The sequence below is a fragment of the Cherax quadricarinatus genome, chromosome 17 (assembly GCF_038502225.1).
Source record: "Cherax quadricarinatus isolate ZL_2023a chromosome 17, ASM3850222v1, whole genome shotgun sequence".
Taxonomy (NCBI): domain Eukaryota; kingdom Metazoa; phylum Arthropoda; class Malacostraca; order Decapoda; family Parastacidae; genus Cherax; species Cherax quadricarinatus.
The window spans coordinates 7,196,222-7,217,536 of record NC_091308.1 but is presented as its reverse complement, the minus strand read 5'-3'; the positions used below and the strand labels follow the sequence as shown (position 1 = coordinate 7,217,536).

Below are 21,315 nucleotides of genomic sequence, written 5' to 3'. Positions count from 1 at the left end.
AAGATTATTTAAAACACTGAAGATAAGAACTAAAGTCAGCCATGATTGTATATGCAGGGAGACATATTTACCTTATGGCATACTTATCTTTTGATTTGTTTTTAGTTGGTTAATGAGATTTGTAGCCTATATTCTACATGATGGTCGTTGAGGCTACGTGTAAGCTATTCATTACAAGACAAAAATACTTTAATCCTAGACACGTACCTCTCGGTGAACGTATATATCCTCGGTACTTGCTTATTGGTTAATAGGGTTTGAAGCCTATCGACTACACGAGGTTCATTAATGCTACATGTAACCTGTTCACCACCAGACAAGAACATTCTAATCTCTTTAATAAATATTAAAGTAAACTCTCAGAACAAACTTTGAGAGTCACACACCTCTCAGTGTATATATCCTTTTCACATTTGTATTCATTGGTTAATTAGCTATAAAGCCTATTGTTTATTTAAATGTCATTACGGCTGCATATCATCTATTCACAACTCATAAAGAATTCTTCGGTATCTTAAATAGGGATAAAAATCTGTTAACCTAGATATACATGTCCAAGTGCACTAAATAGATCCTATTATATTAGTTGGTTAGTTAATGGGATTAAAAATTATCGACTATAAAAGGGCCTTAAGACTACATGTAAAACCTATTTACCACAGGACAAGAATTCATTAATCATTAAAACAGAGATTATAGTAAATTCTTAGCATTTACACTGAGAGACATACATCTGTCGGTCAATAAACCTTGTGTTGACTTTATTTTGTATTATCATAGTGTTTCTATAATAATAATAATAATAATAATAATAATAATAATAATAATAATAATAATAATAATAATAATAATAATAATAATAATAAAAAGGGAAGCCTGAGCTTGCTACCACCTGCAGCTCACAAGACTGTCATCACCACGAGCCTCTTTGAGGCGGGGCAGATGGCAGACCAGAGGCCTAGCTTCTCCCTACGAACCCCGTGAGGGCGCGGACTATGGCTAGGCCTGGGGACACTTGGTCCCAAAGATGAGGGGGTACTTGTACCTCCTCCCATGGGAGGCTTAGGTCTCGAGACACTTCCCAGATAGGGAGCCAAGGCCGGGTGATCACTCTTGGAAAAGACACGGGCCTGGAGAATACCAGCGAATAAAAATAAAAATAAATAAAATAATAATGGTAGATATTAGGTTTGTCAGCAAACAGGTTAAGTATTTCCTGACGCGGAACTCAGTCGTATGTTGACGCACAGCTGGAGCTTTTGGTCATGAGACCGAGGCCTTCCGCTGGCTTACCTTTCCACCCCTTTAAAAATCATGGTTATACTTATATCCAGCTCTAAAGGTAGGTATAATGTTTATTATTTATTATTATTAAACACTTAAACATCTTAAATCTATTTAAATGATTTTTTTTTGTGTGTATGAACCGAAGGAATTTTGGATTTTAATACATTTTCGCGATATTCTAAATATTTTTTTTACCATGCTGGTTTGGTGAGACTTTTCATTCAAGGACTAGCATTTCTACATCGTCATTTACTTTAAGAATATTCTTGAAGCTAACTAGCAAATTTAATATATTTGTCATTAATTTTGTTGCATCGCTCCTTGAAAAAGTATTTGCAAAGTATATCTACGAATCTCATAAAAGTAATATAAGATCAAATGGAAACTGGTTTTTCCACAACCGCCACTATCCAGTTTTATGAATGAAGATATTTCGAGTGTTGTATATTGCTAATCAATACGAAATATATCCAAGACGTCGCCAGTGGCAACAGATATGTTTCGAAGAAAACGAAACACTATCATCCAGTTTTCGCTGAGAACTTAATACGTAATTGATAAATATTGCTGGGGGAAGGGGAGGGGGGATAATGGGTGGTAAAAATGAGGAGTCATTCCGGCTGCGACACTGAAGGAGAACTGGTGAAGCGTTGGTGTGTCTTGATCAACTGAGTGACGCACAGGACGTGAACTGAGTGCTACTGGAGACACACTAGGAAAGGTCAGTTAAGATGATGAAAGTGTAAGAAGAAAAACAGATTGTACATCAACATTCATGATTGTATATACGCAGTAAATATGACTTGAATAAAAAAAAAGCTTGGTAGTCATATGGAGGAAATATATGTTAAAACAGAGTAAATTTCTTAATGCTGCATAAAACTTAAGGCGTTAAAAAAATTGTACCAGAAATTAGATTTATATATATATATATATATATATATATATATATATATATATATATATATATATATATATATATATATATATATATCGAATAAACGGGTAGGACTCGAATTCTTGACAAGCCAGTAACAAAATTACCAAGCCAATATTGACGGTCACTGCACACTAGCACGGTACAGAATATGCCTGCTTGATTTAAGAATGAATTTCTATGGGCTAGAATCCTGTCCTCTATAATCACGTCTTACCTCTTGGAAAATAATAATAGTGAAAGTGTTTCTTTGTCTGGTCACCATTCATCAGTGGAAGGAGGCCAGTGTGTTTATATATATATATATATATATATATATATATATATATATATATATATGTGTGTGTGTGTATATATACATATATATATATATATATATGTATATATGTATATATATGTATATATACATATATATATATATATATATATATATATATATATATATATATATATATATATATATATATATATATATATATATATATATATATATATATATATATATATATATATATATATATATATATATATATACAACCAAGTCTCTATGTTAATGAGGTTAGGATAATGCGATAGAGAAGTCATGAACATCCATGATATTCGGAGATAAAATAATCGAAATACTAAGGAAAAAAATTCTGTGATGAAGAATAAAGAATACTAAGGAAAATCCAGTAACACTCATGATTGTATGTGCAATAATCAAGATACCAAGGAATAGTCATAATCAATAATATTTGGGTTTTCAGTAGGCTATGTTAAGGAATGTAAGAAGGGATACTCCTGAACATAAGCTAGAAATTTCTAGAACTTTCATGGATGTTTAGTAGTAGTATAAGCTAACAATGGACACATTCGATTCCGTAATTAATACGAAGGTTTACATATAATTCCAGTGTTTATATCTGTATTGTCCACTTGGAAAAATATCTTATAGTACTTGATTAGATGCTGCTTATTACTGGCTTTTATTTGTCCATATTATTCTGCAACTTACTTTCTGGAAACCTCAGGGGTCCCCTCCTTATACCCTTCACCTCGTGTGGGTATTGATGGGACAGAATGATTGTTTGACGGAATGGTGCCTGACCGCCATTCTTAGGCAGACAAGCTATCATCAACGCGCTACGTTTCCTCTGAGAAAGCTTCCCCGTAGTCTACCTGTTGTTGCTCTTGCAATATTGCTAACTCCTGACGATGCACAAAGACGTATGAAAGATCCTGAGCTCAGGATATCTCCTTCCCCCGTGGCACTGTTAAGATCGCCTAAGATTATTGTGTGTGTGTGTGTGTGTGTGTGTGTGTGTGTGTGTGTGTGTGTGTGTGTGTGTGTGTGTGTGTGTGTGTGTGTGTGTGAGTGTTAGTTACCATTTTGTCCTAGGCACATGAGAAAGCTAACACATCCCTTATTTAATCCATTAAATTTTCGTAATTAAATAACTCTACAACCCTTGTTAAAATCTAGCAACCATCTCTGATGTTCCTAGAATAAATTATCCTTAAACAATAAGATATTACAATCCCTTCCTTTGAACATGCTGGAGTTTTGAGACTCTATGACCGCGGGTTCAATCCCGGCCGGGGGTATGGTTTATTTGCAATCGTGTCATTACGATTTCTTGAGTCAGTTATTTTTCAACCTGTCTGCTAAAAATGCAAATGATCTTAATAAACAAATAAGCGTAGTAGTAGTAGTAGTAGTAGTAGTAGTAGTAGTAGTAGTAGTAGTAGTAGTAGTAGTAATAATAATAATAATAATAATAATAATAATAATAATAATAATAATAATAATAATAATGATGATGATGGTAATATATTTACATCTGTTCTACCAAGGTATATTACAACAGTGTTTTAATCTAAGACATTGTTTCGTTAATTTTCGTGCTGGTTCGGCAGACTGAGGAGAGATGCGAGTATTTACATTCTGGGTGGCGACAGCCCAAGTCTGCCTGAGCGGCTCAACATTGGCACAGAGAAACTGGGCATACTTCACGGCGCCGGGCTTAACATTCAACACTTCCCAAGCCAACAACATTTCAGTAGTTACAACCCCAGGTGAACTACTGCTGATCCTCATCAACATTTCACTATCACCACTCCTTCCCTGTTCTCTCTATTTTTACTTCTGAAAACCATAAACTCTTCCTGAGATTTTCTTAATGTGATTAATTTGACAATAAAAATGACGTCACCTCTCAGTGAGGTAAGCCACTGTGTTGTCACCGCTTACATATCACCCTCTTAATTAAATGTCACTGCTGCCCTGCACCACATCCCGTGCATCCCATCGGTATCATTTTTATTTTGTACTTTTAACTTTTTGTGATTGTTGTTCCATTATTAATTATTAATTAAAGATTAGCCGGTATTCTCCCGGCCCGGGCCTTTTCCAAGTGGTGGCCCGGCCTTGGCTCCCTCTTTAGGGAGTGTCTGAGACCTAAGTCTCCCATGGGAGGAGGCACAAGTACCTCCTCATCTTTGGGACCAACTGTCCCCAGGCCTAGCCACAAGCTAGGCCTCTCTGGTCTGCCATCCCCGCCCCAAGGGAGCAAATGGGAATGACAGTCTTATGAGCTAAAGGCTCGGGCTCGGGCACCTACCCTACCCTAGGAGGGTTCGGCATGGTGTCGATGTTGTTCCATTAATTACCAGGTATAGTATAACATGTAACAAAAAAAAATATATAAAACAATAACAAAACTATGCAAAGTTTAATTATAATTACTGATGATTTTGTTAAAAGTCTGAAAGAACAAAATTACTGTTTTACCAGACTACTGAAAATTTGCGTGTTCACGAAGACTGAACAGACGTTAAGTGGATTATTGAGTTTTAAGCCTCTCAGGTGGACGAAGGTCATTTAAGCAGCATGCAGCATTTATACTTACTGTCAGAAACGCTATAATCCTTAATGCTGGTATTTAATTAAATTCCCAGCGTATGTACAGTGCATTACGAACCATACGTCTCCGGTACATATATATTCGCTGAATGGAGGTTGGTCGTTTCATTTCATTTAATGCTTTTCGACTTAGTAAGGGTTCATGAGCCTCTACACCTGTATACCACCAACTGAGGATTCTTTTACCCTTAAATTAGAAAATAAAGTAAAATCTAAAGACGCTTGCTAAGACGCTTGCTAAGACGCTTGCTAAGACGCTTGCTAAGACGCTTGCTAAGCAATCTTAGCAAGCCTCCCTTGGAATGAAAATGCAGAGATTTCATATTCATTTTTGCAATTTTGCAAGCTATTGATGATGTGTTGATTGTAAAACGAAAGTCCTGGAGCTGTTATTCAGCTCCTGTGGTTGTTTTGCCCTAGGCCTTTCGTATTGTAGCCAACACACTCAGGGGCTTTCAGTGTTGCAAGGGAAATAAGAAAGCACAGCCTGTGTATCCATGTGGACGTGTACACAGTGAAGAAAGGCTGAGAATCAGCAAGCCGGGTGGCGCCCGGCAATTTAATGCCTGATGCAAAACTACAAAGTGTCACGCCACTGCTCTAACACCCATGTCATCTAGCAAAACATCCAGTTTCACACCTAGTATTTAAATCTTGCTCTTTACCCCTTATATTATCTAGGAGCTGGGTAAACATATGTAAAATATGAAACATTTCCCTGTTTTGGTTTTAAAAATTAAAGAAGGGGCAAGTCCGAAAATTAAGCCACTATTCTAGCTACTAGGCCATAACAGCTTAAATATGATGCTCTGCAAACCAGCTACATTTTAAGCTTCTAAAGCTAGCGACCCAACTGCCATTTTTTTTTTTTTTGCAGAGAACATTTTCGGTAATCAAAAACCAGACCAAGATCTTGCGTCCTTAAAAATAATAATAAACACCTGTATTAATTCGATGGTTTCTCAGAGGTTTGTACTAGGTCAAATTAAAATGCCAAGTCATGGCCATAGCTACCAGGTTATGACAGCTTCCATACGATGCCTCATAATCTAATTCCAACGTGAACTTGGAAACATTGCAGAGGCAAAGCCAAAGGATGCCATATTCCCTTGACATCACAATCTACACCAAAGTCTTGCTTTTGTTTCCGTAAGTCATCAACGATATGGGTAAATGCTATATATGACTGTAACAATTCATAGACGTAGACGTATAAGAGACTTAATCTAGTGTAAAATCAGAATGCCAAGCACGGTTCTAGCTCCTGGGAAAGATAAATAAATACACAAATATTGAGAAACCTCCAGAATTTTACCTTTAGTCTTTTTCTTCTCTTTTCCGAGGTTTGGTGTTCAGAATCAAAATTTCACTACGTCACTTTGCAATAACTGAATATAAGAATATCATAATTACTTCAACTTATTTAACAGAATGTTCCTGAAAACCATATATAACTGGTAAAGGCAATTCAGCTAATTCTGTCGTTTTTTTCAAGCCTTCTCATTATTACAGATTCCGACATTCAGCTAAAATCCTCTTCTATAAAACGTTTCCACTAAAAACTTCACAGCTGTGGTTAGTATGACTGAATTATTCAAAAGATTTTTCGGTTTTCAGGATGATTTACGGAGATATTACATCATATATACGTAAATATACATACATGAATAACAAAAAGGCACAATACCGTGACTGGAACGATACACAAATAACCCGCACATAAAAGAGAGAAGCTTACGACGACGTTTCGGTCCGACTTGGACCATTGACAAAGTCACAGTGTGACTTTGTCAATGGTCCAAGTCGGATTGAAACGTCGTCGTAAGCTTCTCTCTTTTATGTGCGGGTTATTTGTGTATACATACATGTATATATATATATATATATATATATATATATATATATATATATATATATATATATATATATATATATATATATATATATAATTGTACCCACGGAGCAAGTGATATTGATCAATAACAACACTGCACTAGCCAAGGAGTCGAACCCATCCTGTTTTGGCCCGCCTCATGGTGAGAGAAAACTAATGACACTTTAGACCACACATTCTCTCACCATGAGGCGGGCCAAAACAGCTTGGTTCGACTCCTTGGATATATATATATATATATATATATATATATATATATATATATATATATATATATATATATATATATATATATATATATATATATATATACGCTTTAAACCACAGGACCACCCAACCCTACAAGAATGGCGCAGCCAGCAGAGCTAGCTGCTGGGCCGCCATCCGAGGGCATACGGAGGTGTGGGAGCTTCTAAGCTAATTTCATTCTCATCCCTGTTTGGTGTACTAGCCTCACGAGCAGCATTTATATGTTATTGCAACCACGGACGAGTGGTATTGATCAATAACAACACTGTGCTAGCCAAGGATTCGAACCCATGCTGTAGTAGTTTGCCTCATGGTAAGCGAGAACCACATGATGCTGTGAACCTCAGGACCACCCAACCCTACAAGAATGGCGGAGCCGCCATCCGAGGGTATACGAACGTGTTGGAGCTTCTAAGCTAATTTCATTCTCATCCCAGTTTGGTGTACTAGCCTCACGAGCAGCATTTATATATTATTGTAACCACGGACGATTGGTATTGATCAATAACAACACTGTGCTAGCTCTGCTGGCTGCGCCATTCTTGTAGGGTTGGGTGGTCCTGTGGTTTAAAGCGTCATGTGGTTCTCGCTTACAATGAGGTATTCCAGTGCAACATGGGTTCGAATCCTTGGCTAGCGCAGTGTTGTTATTGATCAATACCACTCGTCCGTGGTTACTATAATATATATATATATATATATATATATATATATATATATATATATATATATATATATATATATATATTCTTTCTTTTAACGCACCAGCCGTATCCCACTGAGGTGGGGTGGCCCAAAAGAAAAAACGAAGATTTCTCCTTTTAAATTTAGTAATATATACAGGAGAAGGGGTTACTAGCCCCTTGCACCCGGCATTTTAGTCGCCTTTTACGACACGCATGGCTTACGGAGGAAGAATTCTGTTCCACTTCCCCATATATATATATATATATATATATATATATATATATATATATATATATATATATATATATATATATATATATATATATATATATATATATATATATATATATATATATTCATTATTCCTGATGACATTTCACTGCAAAACTTTCAAAGGTGTTATCCCTGAGCTGTCGTTTTAAGCTGTATTGTGTTATAAATGGCCATTCGTTTACATATGTTAAGTTTTAAAGTGTCTTCGAGAAAGAAATTACAGCCACAGACTCATTAACATAATATTCTTTTCCCTTGTTTTGTAGATAAATGTAAATCTAAGTGCTTCACGGTGAGCAGCTGCAAGGCTTGGACAGCTCTGCAAACAACCAATAATGTTTGGCAGTGTCTTACTACCAGCGTTGGTCCCTCCCTAAACTTCCCTCTCACTTCCAACTCCAGTGCTGTTTACGGCTACTTCGAAGGTATTTTTATTGCAATGTGTGCTTAATTTTAGAAAAGTCAGTGTTACATCGAATCATTATGTAGTGGTAGCAACAATAAGATACGCGACATATATAGAGCATTTGCATCGGTTAAGTGAAATGTTCGTGAGACAAGGTGAGTGTGTTGAGGAGGAAGAAAATCCTGATGTGCAAATGTTAGAATGAAGTGTTAGAAGGTATTACAGAGATTTATATTTAATGGAACGCCGTGCTGGGGTTAAGAATATTGATTAGTGAAGGGGTGGTAAGAAAATGTTGCAGATCTATTTTTTTTTTTGGTGTAAAACATGATATACGGCAGGAAGATTAAGTTAAATGGAAAAAGATAGGTCTTATGAAGTATTAGGGATAACTAAAGGTGAACAAATAAGAGTATGGGTGAGCGTTTTTCAGCTAATTTTGCTGAGCATTACAAAAAGTTCCGTAGAGAGATTAATAATTTGATAAAATTTGGGGTTGCATAAAAAAATTGTCATTTATGAATGGAAAAGTAATAATTACTTTTAACAAGATGTAAGATTCAAAAGCTCCCTCAACGAAAATTATTTTTTTTTCATGATAATGCATTATATTTTTCTAAATATTTTATCATATTCTCATTATTCTGTATATGTAAATAACTATAAAAGAGTATTTTCTCTATCCTCTATTCTTCCTCCACCTAAATCGGTGAAGGCAGAATAGATACACTAATTCATTTAGAAAACCAGATAGACAAGAAATTTTTCCATTGCAGACTCTTTGGTGGGCAACGTAAATGCAGTACAAAGGGAAGATGGTCGTCACTACTTCATACCAAGTATACAGTTATGTTACGCCGGTGCGAAAGCTTACTGTAATAGTATTCCAGGCTTCAGGCTTGCCATATTTAGAACTGCTCTACAAGTGAACATCAGTATGATCTTGGCTTCTGCAAACCACACAGACAGTAAGGAAAATATAATAATTATTATGAAAATGCAATGATACCTTTTTTTAGAATATCATTCGTAATTTATGCAGAGAAAAACATTTAGCGTACGCATATAAAAAATAATACATTTAAAAAACATGTTTTGGGTTCAAGTCTGGTATATCCACAGAATACTTATTAATTCAAGAGTCACGGTGCACTAACACTTTCGTAAGCTGGCCGACGGCTGACGTAAGCCGGGCTCATAAGACATTAACACTATACTGCTCGTCATTACTTTCAGTAAATCGCTTATCTTTACACTTTAAACACACTTCCACAGGAAATCTTAGCATCAGTGTTCTTAATAAAAGTAATAGGCACTCACAGACGCCTTTCAGCCTGGTGATGCCGAATTGCTGGGTTGGGTGAACTTGCAATGCTGGGTTACTACAGTGGCTTTCTGGTAGCTTGAGTGGCTTACAAACTCCAACAACCACACTCAAGGTTACGGAGTGAAACACACACAGATTATGCCAGAAATTCTTAGTGCAACAACACAAGGTGAGCATGTGTGAGTGATTTGGGTAATCCTATACACATCTGAGTACTGGGCAGGATAAAAGTCTCACATCTTAGAAGGAAAACGCTCAATCTCACCACTTTGTGCTGTAATGAGTGTGGAGATAAAGGTAACTAGTCTATGATGACTTTTCCGCTTAATAAAACTTTAGCGGGTGAACTCAGGTAATGCTCGGGGAAATATCTGACTCGGGACGCCGACCCAAATAACGCTAAGAAGTGACCAGGTCGCATGAGATACAAAGTCAAAAAATAGTGATGAAATCATTGAAATTTTGAAGTTAGTTTTGGCTAGATCCCGCCGCTGTTACTTGTTCCTGGCTTGTGTGTAGATAGATGACATCTGTAGGAAGTGATCAAGTAGTTTTTTTCCTAGGTGCTCATATATGGCTTGTATGAGCACCTAGGAATCCCTGGCATAAACATAATTGGATGTTATTTTGTTTTATTAACACATCGGCCGTTTCCCGCCAAGGTAGGGTGGCTCGGAAAAGAAAAATTTTCACCATCATTCACTCCATCACTGTCTTGCCAGAGGCGTGCTTACACTACAGTTATAAAACTGCAATATTAACACCCCTCTTTCAGAGTGTAGACACTGTACTTCCCATCTCCAGGACTCAACTCCGGCCTGACGGTTTCCCTGAATTCCTTCATAAACATTACCCTGCTCACACTCCAACAGCACGTCAAATCCTAAAAAACATTTGTCTCCATTTGCTCCTATCTAACACACGCATGCTTGCTGGAAGTCCAAGCCTCTCGCATACAAAACCATTTTTTTCCCCTCCCTCCAACCTTTCCTAGGCCGACCTCTACCCCCGCCTTCTTGAAGTCTTTCTATTTCGTCCGGCCTCTCTACATGTCCGAACCACCTCAACATCCCCTCCTCAGCCCTCTAAATAATAGTTTAGGTAATCCCGCACCTCCTCCTAATTTCCAAACTACGAGTTCTCTGCATTATATTCACACCACATATTACCCTAAGACACGACATCACTGTCTCCAGCCTCCTCCTTGTTGCAACATACACTGAATGTATTCACACCTAACGCATTGCCAGACAAATGGCGCAAACAACCAATGAAGTGATGCAGAGTATGACTGGTCCACCAAGGTGGCAGTCAGATGACCACTATACTACATCACTCGGGCTTGGTGCCCAGGTAGATCGATCAAGTGGTAGAATAGTAAAATAGTAGTACTAGTGAAGAAATAAGAACAGAACAATTTAAAAATAGAAGAGGAGAGTTATTAGAACGAGAGTCAGAGGTATCGGGAAGATGGAAGGAATACATTGAGGAACTGTTAAATGTTGATGAAGTTAGGGAAGCTGTGATTTCGTGCATTGGGCAGGGAGGCACAATACCGTGTAGGAGTGAGGAAGAGCCAGTTGTGAGTGTGGGGGAGGTGCATAAGGCAGTGTGTAGAATGAAAGAGGGTCCAGTTTACTCCTGCTCTTCTTCTTTCTTAGGGGAATATGCCTAGAACATGCTTCGGCTGCCAGGAAGTTGATCCTTTCAAGGCACTGGTTTGGATCCATGTCATTTAAGACATCTTCCCAACATGTTTCGTTTAGGACATGGTTTACCTGGTCCCAGTTGATGTTCTTGTTGTTGAAGTTGTGTTTTGTGAAGACACCTTCACAGGTACATGCATTCTGCTGATCAGGACCCCTATGCATGTACGTCTGGACTTCGATTACGTGGGGATATAATTTTGGAGTAGTTGGTGCTTTTATTTAATAAATGTATGGAAGAGGGTAAGGTGCCAAGAGATTGCAAAGAGAGTGCATTGTTCTTTTGTATAAAGGGAAAGGGGACAAAAGAGTGTAAAAATTATAGGGGAATAAACCTGTTGAGTATACCTGCTAAATTGTATGGTAGAGCTATTATTGGAAGAATTAAGAGTAAGACGAAGAGCAGGATCACAGATGAAAAAGGAGGCTCTAGGGAGGGTAGGGGCTGTGTAGATCAAGTGTTTGCAGTAAAATATATAAGTGAACGATATTTAGATAAGGGTGTAAAAGATTTTTGTTGCATACATGGATTTGTAAAAGTCGTATGATAGGTTAGATAGAGGAGCAACGTGGCAGATGTTACAAATGTATGGAATGGGAGGTAGGTTACTGAAAGCAATGAAGAGTTTTTACAAGGATAGTGAGGCTTAGGTTAGAGAATGTAGGAGGGATATTATTTCTTAGTTATAGTAGGCCTTAGACAGGGATGTGTGATGTCATAATGGTTGTTCAATATATTTATAGATGGGGTGGTAATGTTAATGATTCAAAATCACTTGCTTCGTGATTTCATTAATATACAGACTGCTCATGAAGGCTGGTACCCCAAATAGGATGAGGTTGAAATTAATCTCTGAGGATCGGCCATCACGTATGTTCTCGCACCAGAGAAAAACACGTTCACTTTCACCGAGTGATTGGTGTTTGAGAATTGATGGTCAAGTGGACAGAGGGATGTGTACTTTATCCTGTTCTTACAAGGCTGAGCATTGTGATTTAGGAGCGAATCCTGGCTAGCCGCAGTTCTATTAATGATTCAAAATTACTTGTTTCGTGATTTTATATGTATACAGTGGTCCCTCGCTTTTCGTAGTTCTCGGCAATCGTCAATTTCGCCAATCATAGGGGTATTTTCGTATAAACATGGACTCGCTTTTCATAGGTTGACTCGCGAATAGTAGTTCGTCCAGGACGCTTACGCACGGTGTGAGCAGGGGAGGCCTCCCTAACCAGCCAGTCTGGCATTGTTTACCAGTGAGTGAAGGTCCCCTCAAGTGCTCCTACGAAATATTTCATAATATTCCACTCATTTTAGTGCTTGCAAGTACTAAATAAGCTACCATGGCTCCAAAGAAAGCTCCTAGTGCCAAGCCTGTGGTAAAGAAGGTGAGAAATATGTACAGTGACAAAGTCTTGTACCATTTTAGGGAAGTGTTAAAGAGACGCCAGAAACAGAGCTCTCTCCACAGTTACTTTGCGAGACAGGACTAGAGTGACTCTAAAGGTGGTCCTAGTGGCATTAAGAAACAGAAGAGAAGCAACCCCAGAGAAGCAATTGGTACCTGAGGTGTTGCTGGAAGGGGATTCCCCTTCCAAACTGTAAACAATCCAATCTCTCTCCTCCTCCAGTCTCCCATACACTAAGAAGAATCTCCAATAAAGGTAAGTGTTATGCTGTTAATGTTTCATTCATTTCCCATTGTATTATTTATGTACTACATGTATATTTCATGTAAAAAATTTTTTTGTTTTAATACTTCTGAGTGTCAGAAACTGATTAATTGTATTTACATTATTTCTTATGGGGAAAATTGATTCGCAAATCGTAAATTTCGTTTATAGTAGCTCCTCCAGGAGCGGATTAATTACGAAAAACGAGGGACCACTGTATATATATATATATATATATATATATACATAAAAGAAAAATAAGAAAACCGTCAAAGTGGGATGTTTGAATGTGCGTGGATGTTGTGCGAATGATAAAGAGATGATTGTGGATGTTATGAATAAGAAGCTGGATGTCCTGACTTTAAGTGAAACAAAGCTGAAGGGGGTGGGAGAGTTTCAGTGGGGAGAAATAAATGGGATTAGGTCAGGGGTTTCAAATAGAGTTAGAGCTAAAGAAGGAGTAGCAATAATGTTGAAGGATAAGTTATGGCAGGAAAAGAGGGAGTATAAATGTATTAATTCAAGGATTATGTTGAGTAAAATAAGGGTTGGATGTGAAAAGTGGGTTATAGTAAGCATTTATGCACCTGGAGTAGAGAGAAGTGTAGAGGAGAGAGAGAGGTTTAGGGAAATGTTGAGTGAGTGCGTGGGGAGTTTTGAACCAAGTGTGAGAGTACTTGTGGTTGGGGATTTCAATGTTAAAGTGGGTGAAAATGTTGCGTAGAGAGTAGTAGGTAAATTTGAGGTGCCAGGGATTAATGAAAATGGGGAGCCTTTAATTGAGCTATGTGTAGAAAGAGGTTTGGTAATAAGTAATACATATTTAATGAAAAAGAGGATAAGTATACAAGGTATGATACAGCAAGTAATGAAAGCAGTTTGTTAGATTATGTATTGGTGGATAAAGGGTAGATGGGTAGGCTTCAGGATGTACATGTTTATAGAGGGGCAACTTATATATCGGATCCTTATTTAGTTGTAGCTACAGTTAGAATAAAAGGTAGATGGGACGAAAGGAAAATGGCAGCAACAAGTAAGAGAGAGGTGAAAGTGTATAAACTAAGGGAGGAGGAAATTAGGGCGAGATATAAGCAACTATTGGCAGGAAGGTGGGCTAGTGCAAGTATGAGTAGTGGGGGGAAGGAGTTGAAGAGGGTTGAAATAGTTTTAAAAATGCAGTCTTAGAATGTGGTGCAGAAGTTTGTGGTTATAGGAGGGTGGATGCAGAAGGAAAGAAGAGTGATTGGTGGAATGATGAAGTAAAGGGTGTGATAAAAGAGAAAAAGACAGCTTATGAGAGGTTTTTTACAAAGCAGAAGTGTTATAAGAAGAGTAAAAATATGGAGAGTAAAAGAAAGGTGAAGAGAGTGGTGAGAAAGTGCAAAAGGAGAGTGGGAGAGGCACTGTTAAGAAATTTTGATGAAAACAAGAAAAATTTTTGGAGTGAGATAAACAAGTTAAGAAAGCCTAGGGAACGAATCGATTTGTCAGTTAAAAACAGAATAGGGGAGTTAGTAGATGGGGAGCTGGAGGTACTGGGTAGATGGCGGGAATATTTTGAGGAACTTTTAAATGTCGATGAAGAAAAGGAAGCGATAATTTCATGCACTGGCCAGGGAGGTATAACATCTTATAGGAGTGAAAAAGAGCAGGATGTGAGTGTGAGGGAGGTGCGTGAGGAATTACGTAAAATGAAAGGGAGTAAAGCAGCTGGAACTGACGGGATCATGACAGAAATGTTAAAAGCAGGGGGGGATATAGTGTTGGAGTGGTTGGTATTTTTTTTTAATAAATGTATGAAAGAAGGGAAGGTACATAGGGATTGGCAGAGAGCATGTATAGTTCCTTTATATAAAGGGAAGGGGGACAAAAGAGATTGTAAAAATTGTAGGGGAATAAGTTTACTGAGTATGCCAGGAAAAGTGTATGGTTGGGTTATTATTGAAAGAATTAAAGGTAAGACAGAGAGTAGGATTGCAGATGAGCAAGGAGGTTTTAGAGTGGGTAGGGGATGTGTAGATCAAGTGTTTACATTGAAGCATATATGTGAACAGTATTTAGAAATAGGTAGGGAAGTTTTCATTTCATTTATGGATTTAAAAAAGGCATATGATAGGGGGAGCATATGATAGGGGGATAGGGGAGTAATGTGGCAAATGTTGGAAGTATATGGAATAGGTGGTAAGTTACTAAATGCTGTTAAGAGTTTTTATGAGGATAGTGAGGCTCAGGTTAGGGTGTGTAGGAGAGAAGGAGACTACTTCCCAGTAAAAGTAGGTCTTAGACAGGGATGTGTAATGTCACCATGGTTGTGTAATATATTTATAGATGGGGTTGTAAAAGAAGTAAATGCTAGGGTGTTGGGAAGAGGGGTGGGATTAAATTATGGGAAATCAAATACAAAATGGAAGTTGGCACAGTTACTTTTTGCTGATGATACTGTGCTTATGGGAGATTCTAAAGGAAAGTTGCAAAGGCTAATGGACGAGTTTGGGAGGGTGTGTAAAGGTAGAAAGTTGAAAGTGAACATAGAATGAGTAAGCTGATGAGGGGTATCAAATTATTTAGATAAAGAAAAATTGGATATCACATTGGAGAGAAGGAATATGGAAGAAGTGAATGTTTTCAGATATTTGGGAGTTGACGTGTCAGCGGATGGGTTTGTGAAGGATGAGGTTAACCATAGAATTGATGAAGGAAAAAAGGTGAGTGGTGCGTTGAGGTATATGTGGAAACACAAAACGTTATCAGTGGAGGCAAAGTAGGGAATGTATGAAAGTATAGTAGTACCAACACTGTTATATGAGTGCGAAGCTTGGGTTGTGAATGCTGCAGCGAGGAGGCGATTGAAGGCAGTGGAGCTGTCCTGTCTAAGAGCAATGTGTGGTGTAAATATTATGCAGAGAATTCGGAGTGTAGAAATTAGGAGAAGGTGTGGAGTTAATAAAAGTATTAGTCAGAGGGCTGAAGAGGGGTTGTTGAGGTGGTTTGGTCATTTAGAGAGAATGGATCAAAGTAGAATGGTGTGGAGAGCGTATAAATCTGTAGGGGAAGGAAGGCGGTGTAGGGGTCGTCCTCGAGAAGGTTGGAAGGAGGGGATAAAGAAGGTTTTGTGGGCATGAGCGTGTTAGATAGGAGTGAATGGAGACGAATGGTTTTTGGGACCTGACAGGCTGTTGGAGTGTGAGCAGGGTAATATTTAATGAATGGATTCAAGGAAACCGGTTATTTTTATATAGCCTGACATGAGTGCTAGAAATGAGAAGTACAATGCCTGCACTTTAAAGGCGGGGTTTGGGATATTGGCAGTTTGGAGGGATGTGTTATATATGTTTATATATGCTTCTTAACTGTTGTATCTGGGCGCCTCTGCAACAAACAGTGATTATGTGTGAGTGAGGTGAAGGTGTTGAATGATGATGAAAGTATTTACTTTTTGGGGATTTTCTTTCTTTTTGGGTCACCCTGCCTCGGTGAGAGACGGCCAACTTGTTGAAAAAATAATATATATATATATATATATATATATATATATATATATATATATATATATATATATATATATATATATATATATATATATGTTAGGTAAGACACATATGCAACAGTTAGGTATCTTTATTTCGAAACGTTTCGCCTACACAGTAGGCTTCTTCAGTCGAGTACAGAAAAGTTGATAGAAGCAGAAGATACTTGAAGACGATGTAATCAGTCCATCACCCTTAAAGTTTTGAGGTGGTCAGTCCCTCAGTCTGGAGAAGATCATTGTTCCGTTGTCTGAAACATATATATATATATATATATATATTTAACGCTTCACACCCATATAAGAGCGTTGGTAAAACTATACTCTCATACATTCCCCTCTTTGCCTCCAAGGACAAAGTTCTTTGTTTCCACAGACTCCTAAGTGCACCACTCACTCTTTTTCCCTCATCAATTCTATGATTCACCTCATCTTTCATAGACCCATCCGCTGACACGTCCACTCCCAAATATCTGAATACGTTCACCTCCTCCATACTCTCTCCCTCCAATCTGATATTCAATCTTTCATCACCTAATCTTTTTGTTATCCTCATAACCTTACTCTTTCCTGTATTCACCTTTAATTTTCTTCTTTTGCACACCCTACCAAATTCATCCACCAATCTCTGCAACTTCTCTTCAGAATCTCCCAAGAGCACAGTGTCATCAGCAAAGAGCAGCTGTGACAACTCCCACTTTGTGTGTGATTCTTTATCTTTTAACTCCACGCCTCTTGCCAAAACCCTCGCATTTACTTCTCTTACAACCCCATCTATAAATATATTAAACAACCACGGTGACATCACACATCCTTGTCTAAGGCCTACTTTTACTGGGAAAAAATTTCCCTCTTTCCTACATACTCTAACTTGAGCCTCACTATCCTCGTAAAAACTCTTCACTGCTTTCAGTAACCTACCTCCTACACCATACACTTGCAACATCTGCCACATTGCCCCCCTATCCACCCTGTCATACGCCTTTTCCAAATCCATAAATGCCACAAAGACCTCTTTAGCCTTATCTAAATACTGTTCACTTATATGTTTCACTGTAAACACCTGGTCCACACACCCCCTACCTTTCCTAAAGCCTCCTTGTTCATCTGCTATCCTATTCTCCGTCTTACTCTTAATTCTTTCAATTATAACTCTACCATACACTTTACCAGGTACACTCAACAGACTTATCCCCCTATAATTTTTGCACTCTCTTTTATCCCCTTTGCCTTTATACAAAGGAACTATGCATGCTCTCTGCCAATCCCTAGGTACCTTACCCTCTTCCATACATTTATTAAATAATTGCACCAACCACTCCAAAACTATATCCCCACCTGCTTTTAACATTTCTATCTTTATCCCATCAATCCCGGCTGCCTTACCCCCTTTCATTTTACCTACTGCCTCACGAACTTCCCCCACACTCACAACTGGCTCTTCCTCACTCCTACAAGATGTTATTCCTCCTTGCCCTATACACGAAATCACAGCTTCCCTATCTTCATCAACATTTAACAATTCCTCAAAATATTCCTTCCATCTTCCCAATACCTCTAACTCTCCATTTAATAACTCTCCTCTCCTATTTTTAACTGACAAATCCATTTGTTCTCTAGGCTTTCTTAACTTGTTAATCTCACTCCAAAACTTTTTCTTATTTTCAACAAAATTTGTTGATAACATCTCACCCACTCTCTCATTTGCTCTCTTTTTACATTGCTTCACCACTCTCTTAACTTCTCTCTTTTTCTCCATATACTCTTCCCTCCTTGCATCACTTCTACTTTGTAAAAACTTCTCATATGCTAACTTTTTCTCCCTTACTACTCTCTTTACATCATCATTCCACCAATCGCTCCTCTTCCCTCCTGCACCCACTTTCCTGTAACCACAAACTTCTGCTGAACACTCTAACACTACATTTTTAAACCTACCCCATACCTCTTCGACCCCATTGCCTATGCTCTCATTAGCCCATCTATCCTCCAATAGCTGTTTATATCTTACCCTAACTGCCTCCTCTTTTAGTTTATAAACCTTCACCTCTCTCTTCCCTGATGCTTCTATTCTCCTTGTATCCCATCTACCTTTTACTCTCAGTATAGCTACAACTAGAAAGTGATCTGATATATCTGTGGCCCCTCTATAAACATGTACATCCTGAAGTCTACTCAACAGTCTTTTATCTACCAATACATAATCCAACAAACTACTGTCATTTCGCCCTACATCATATCGTGTATACTTATTTATCCTCTTTTTCTTAAAATATGTATTACCTATAACTAAACCCCTTTCTATACAAAGTTCAATCAAAGGGCTCCCATTATCATTTACACCTGGCACCCCAAACTTACCTACCACACCCTCTCTAAAAGTTTCTCCTACTTTAGCATTCAAGTCCCCTACCACAATTACTCTCTCACTTGGTTCAAAGGCTCCTATACATTCACTTAACATCTCCCAAAATCTCTCTCTCTCCTCTGCATTCCTCTCTTCTCCAGGTGCATACACGCTTATTATGACCCACTTCTCGCATCCAACCTTTACTTTAATCCACATAATTCTTGAATTTACACATTCATATTCTCTTTTCTCCTTCCATAACTGATCATTTAACATTACTGCTACCCCTTCCTTTGCTCTAACTCTCTCAGATACTCCAGATTTAATCCCATTTATTTCCCCCCACTGAAACTCTCCTACCCCCTTCAGCTTTGTTTCGCTTAGGGCCAGGACATCCAACTTCTTTTCATTCATAACATCAGCAATCATCTGTTTCTTGTCATCCGCACTACATCCACGCACATTTAAGCAACCCAGTTTTATAAAGTTTTTCTTCTTCTCTTTTTTAGTAATTGTATACAGGAGAAGGGGTTACTAGCCCATTGCTCCCGGCATTTTAGTCGCCTCATACGACACGCATGGCTTACGGAGGAAAGATTCTTTTCCACTTCCCCATGGACAATAGAAGAAATAAAAAAGAACAAGAGCTATTTAGAAAAAAGAGAAAAACCTAGATGTATGTATATATATATATGCATGTGCGTGTCTGTGAAGTGTGACCAAAGTGTAAGTAGGAGTAGCAAGATATCCCTGTTATCTTAGCGTGTTTATGAGACAGAAAAAGAAACCAGCAATCCTACCATCATGCAAAACAGTTACAGGTTTTTGTTTCACAGTCATCTGGCAGGACGGTAGTACTTCCCTGGGTGGTTGCTGTCTACCAACCTACTACCTACAATATAATATATATATATATATATAATATATATATATGATATATATATATATATAATATATATATATATATAATATATATAATATATAATATATATAGATAGAAAGATAAATAGATAGAAAGAGAGAGAGAGAGGGAAGGCATGTGCATGTAGATTTATAATAATAGTCGTAACTAACTTTATTTTCCAGAATATCGTAACATATTTTTGCTTATATTAATACTTTTATATTTTTTTCAGAAGTGATCATCGACCTTCTAAGTTACCAGACTTCTCCCCCTTCTCCCCCTAGCAAGTGTCCCTCAGGTCCCTATCTTCCCCCTGGTCTCACATCAAATACTCTCATCTGGGGAGATGGGACAATAAATCCTTCAACCCTGACTCTGCCTATTGACAACCCAACGGATAGCCATGTTCTTGTACACATAGAAGGCAAAAAGTACCACTTGGACAACGACGATTTGATGTACTTTCTTTGTCAGTACTGATTACGATAACATTGGCATCAGTAAGCAGTCTCGAAACAAGTGAACTAATGTGACAGGAATCAAGGGAAGCAGGTGTGTGAATGCATTTGTGTATGTACTCTCGTATATGTACCTACCTACATGTAGCTGAAGGAGTTAATCCTCAGCTCCTGGCTACTCTTCCTCGCAGGCCACTAATGGGTTCACTCTCACCTCTGCTTAAAGCTGTAAGTGAATTCTTCCTCTACCTATCCTCTTTGTAGATCGTTCCACTTCTTGACCACCACAGAACTGAAGAAAGGCTTCCCAACATCCCTATAACTTATTTCTTCACGTTCTAGTCGTGCACTCATGTTCCTGTTTCCTGTCTCTATAACAATCTGTCTCCGTCCACCCCATGAACTCCTGTCCATATTTTGCACTTTACAAAATATCCCCTAGACATATTTTTATCTCTTATGTAATCAGGTTTAATTCCTTTAATTTCACCCAGAGCACATAAGTCTTAGCTCCGGGACCTGTCTCGTTGTAAACCTGTGTATTTTCTCAGGTTTTTAACATGTTTAATCAAGTGTGGATTTCATACGGGTGCTGCATATTTTCAAATGGGACTGACATATACCATATAAAGTCCCATGTATGACTCCTTGCTTAGGTTCCTAAAAGATGATTTTAGATCTGTCAGACGCAATTTTGTTGTAGCACTTATTCGGTTGATATGAACCTCAGGCGAT

General features: G+C 38.0%; 1 protein-coding gene across 1 annotated transcript; it reads left to right on the top strand.

The window, feature by feature from the left end:
- The first annotated feature begins 1,907 nt into the window (after positions 1-1,907).
- LOC128686433 (uncharacterized) lies at positions 1,908-20,744 on the top strand. Its single transcript, XM_053773356.2, has 5 exons — positions 1,908-2,008; positions 4,124-4,282; positions 8,499-8,657; positions 9,415-9,606; positions 20,355-20,744. Exons 2-5 carry the CDS (start codon positions 4,135-4,137, stop codon positions 20,600-20,602), a joined length of 747 nt encoding a protein of 248 aa, XP_053629331.1. The 5' UTR covers positions 1,908-2,008; positions 4,124-4,134; the 3' UTR covers positions 20,603-20,744.
- Positions 20,745-21,315: the final 571 nt, after the last annotated feature.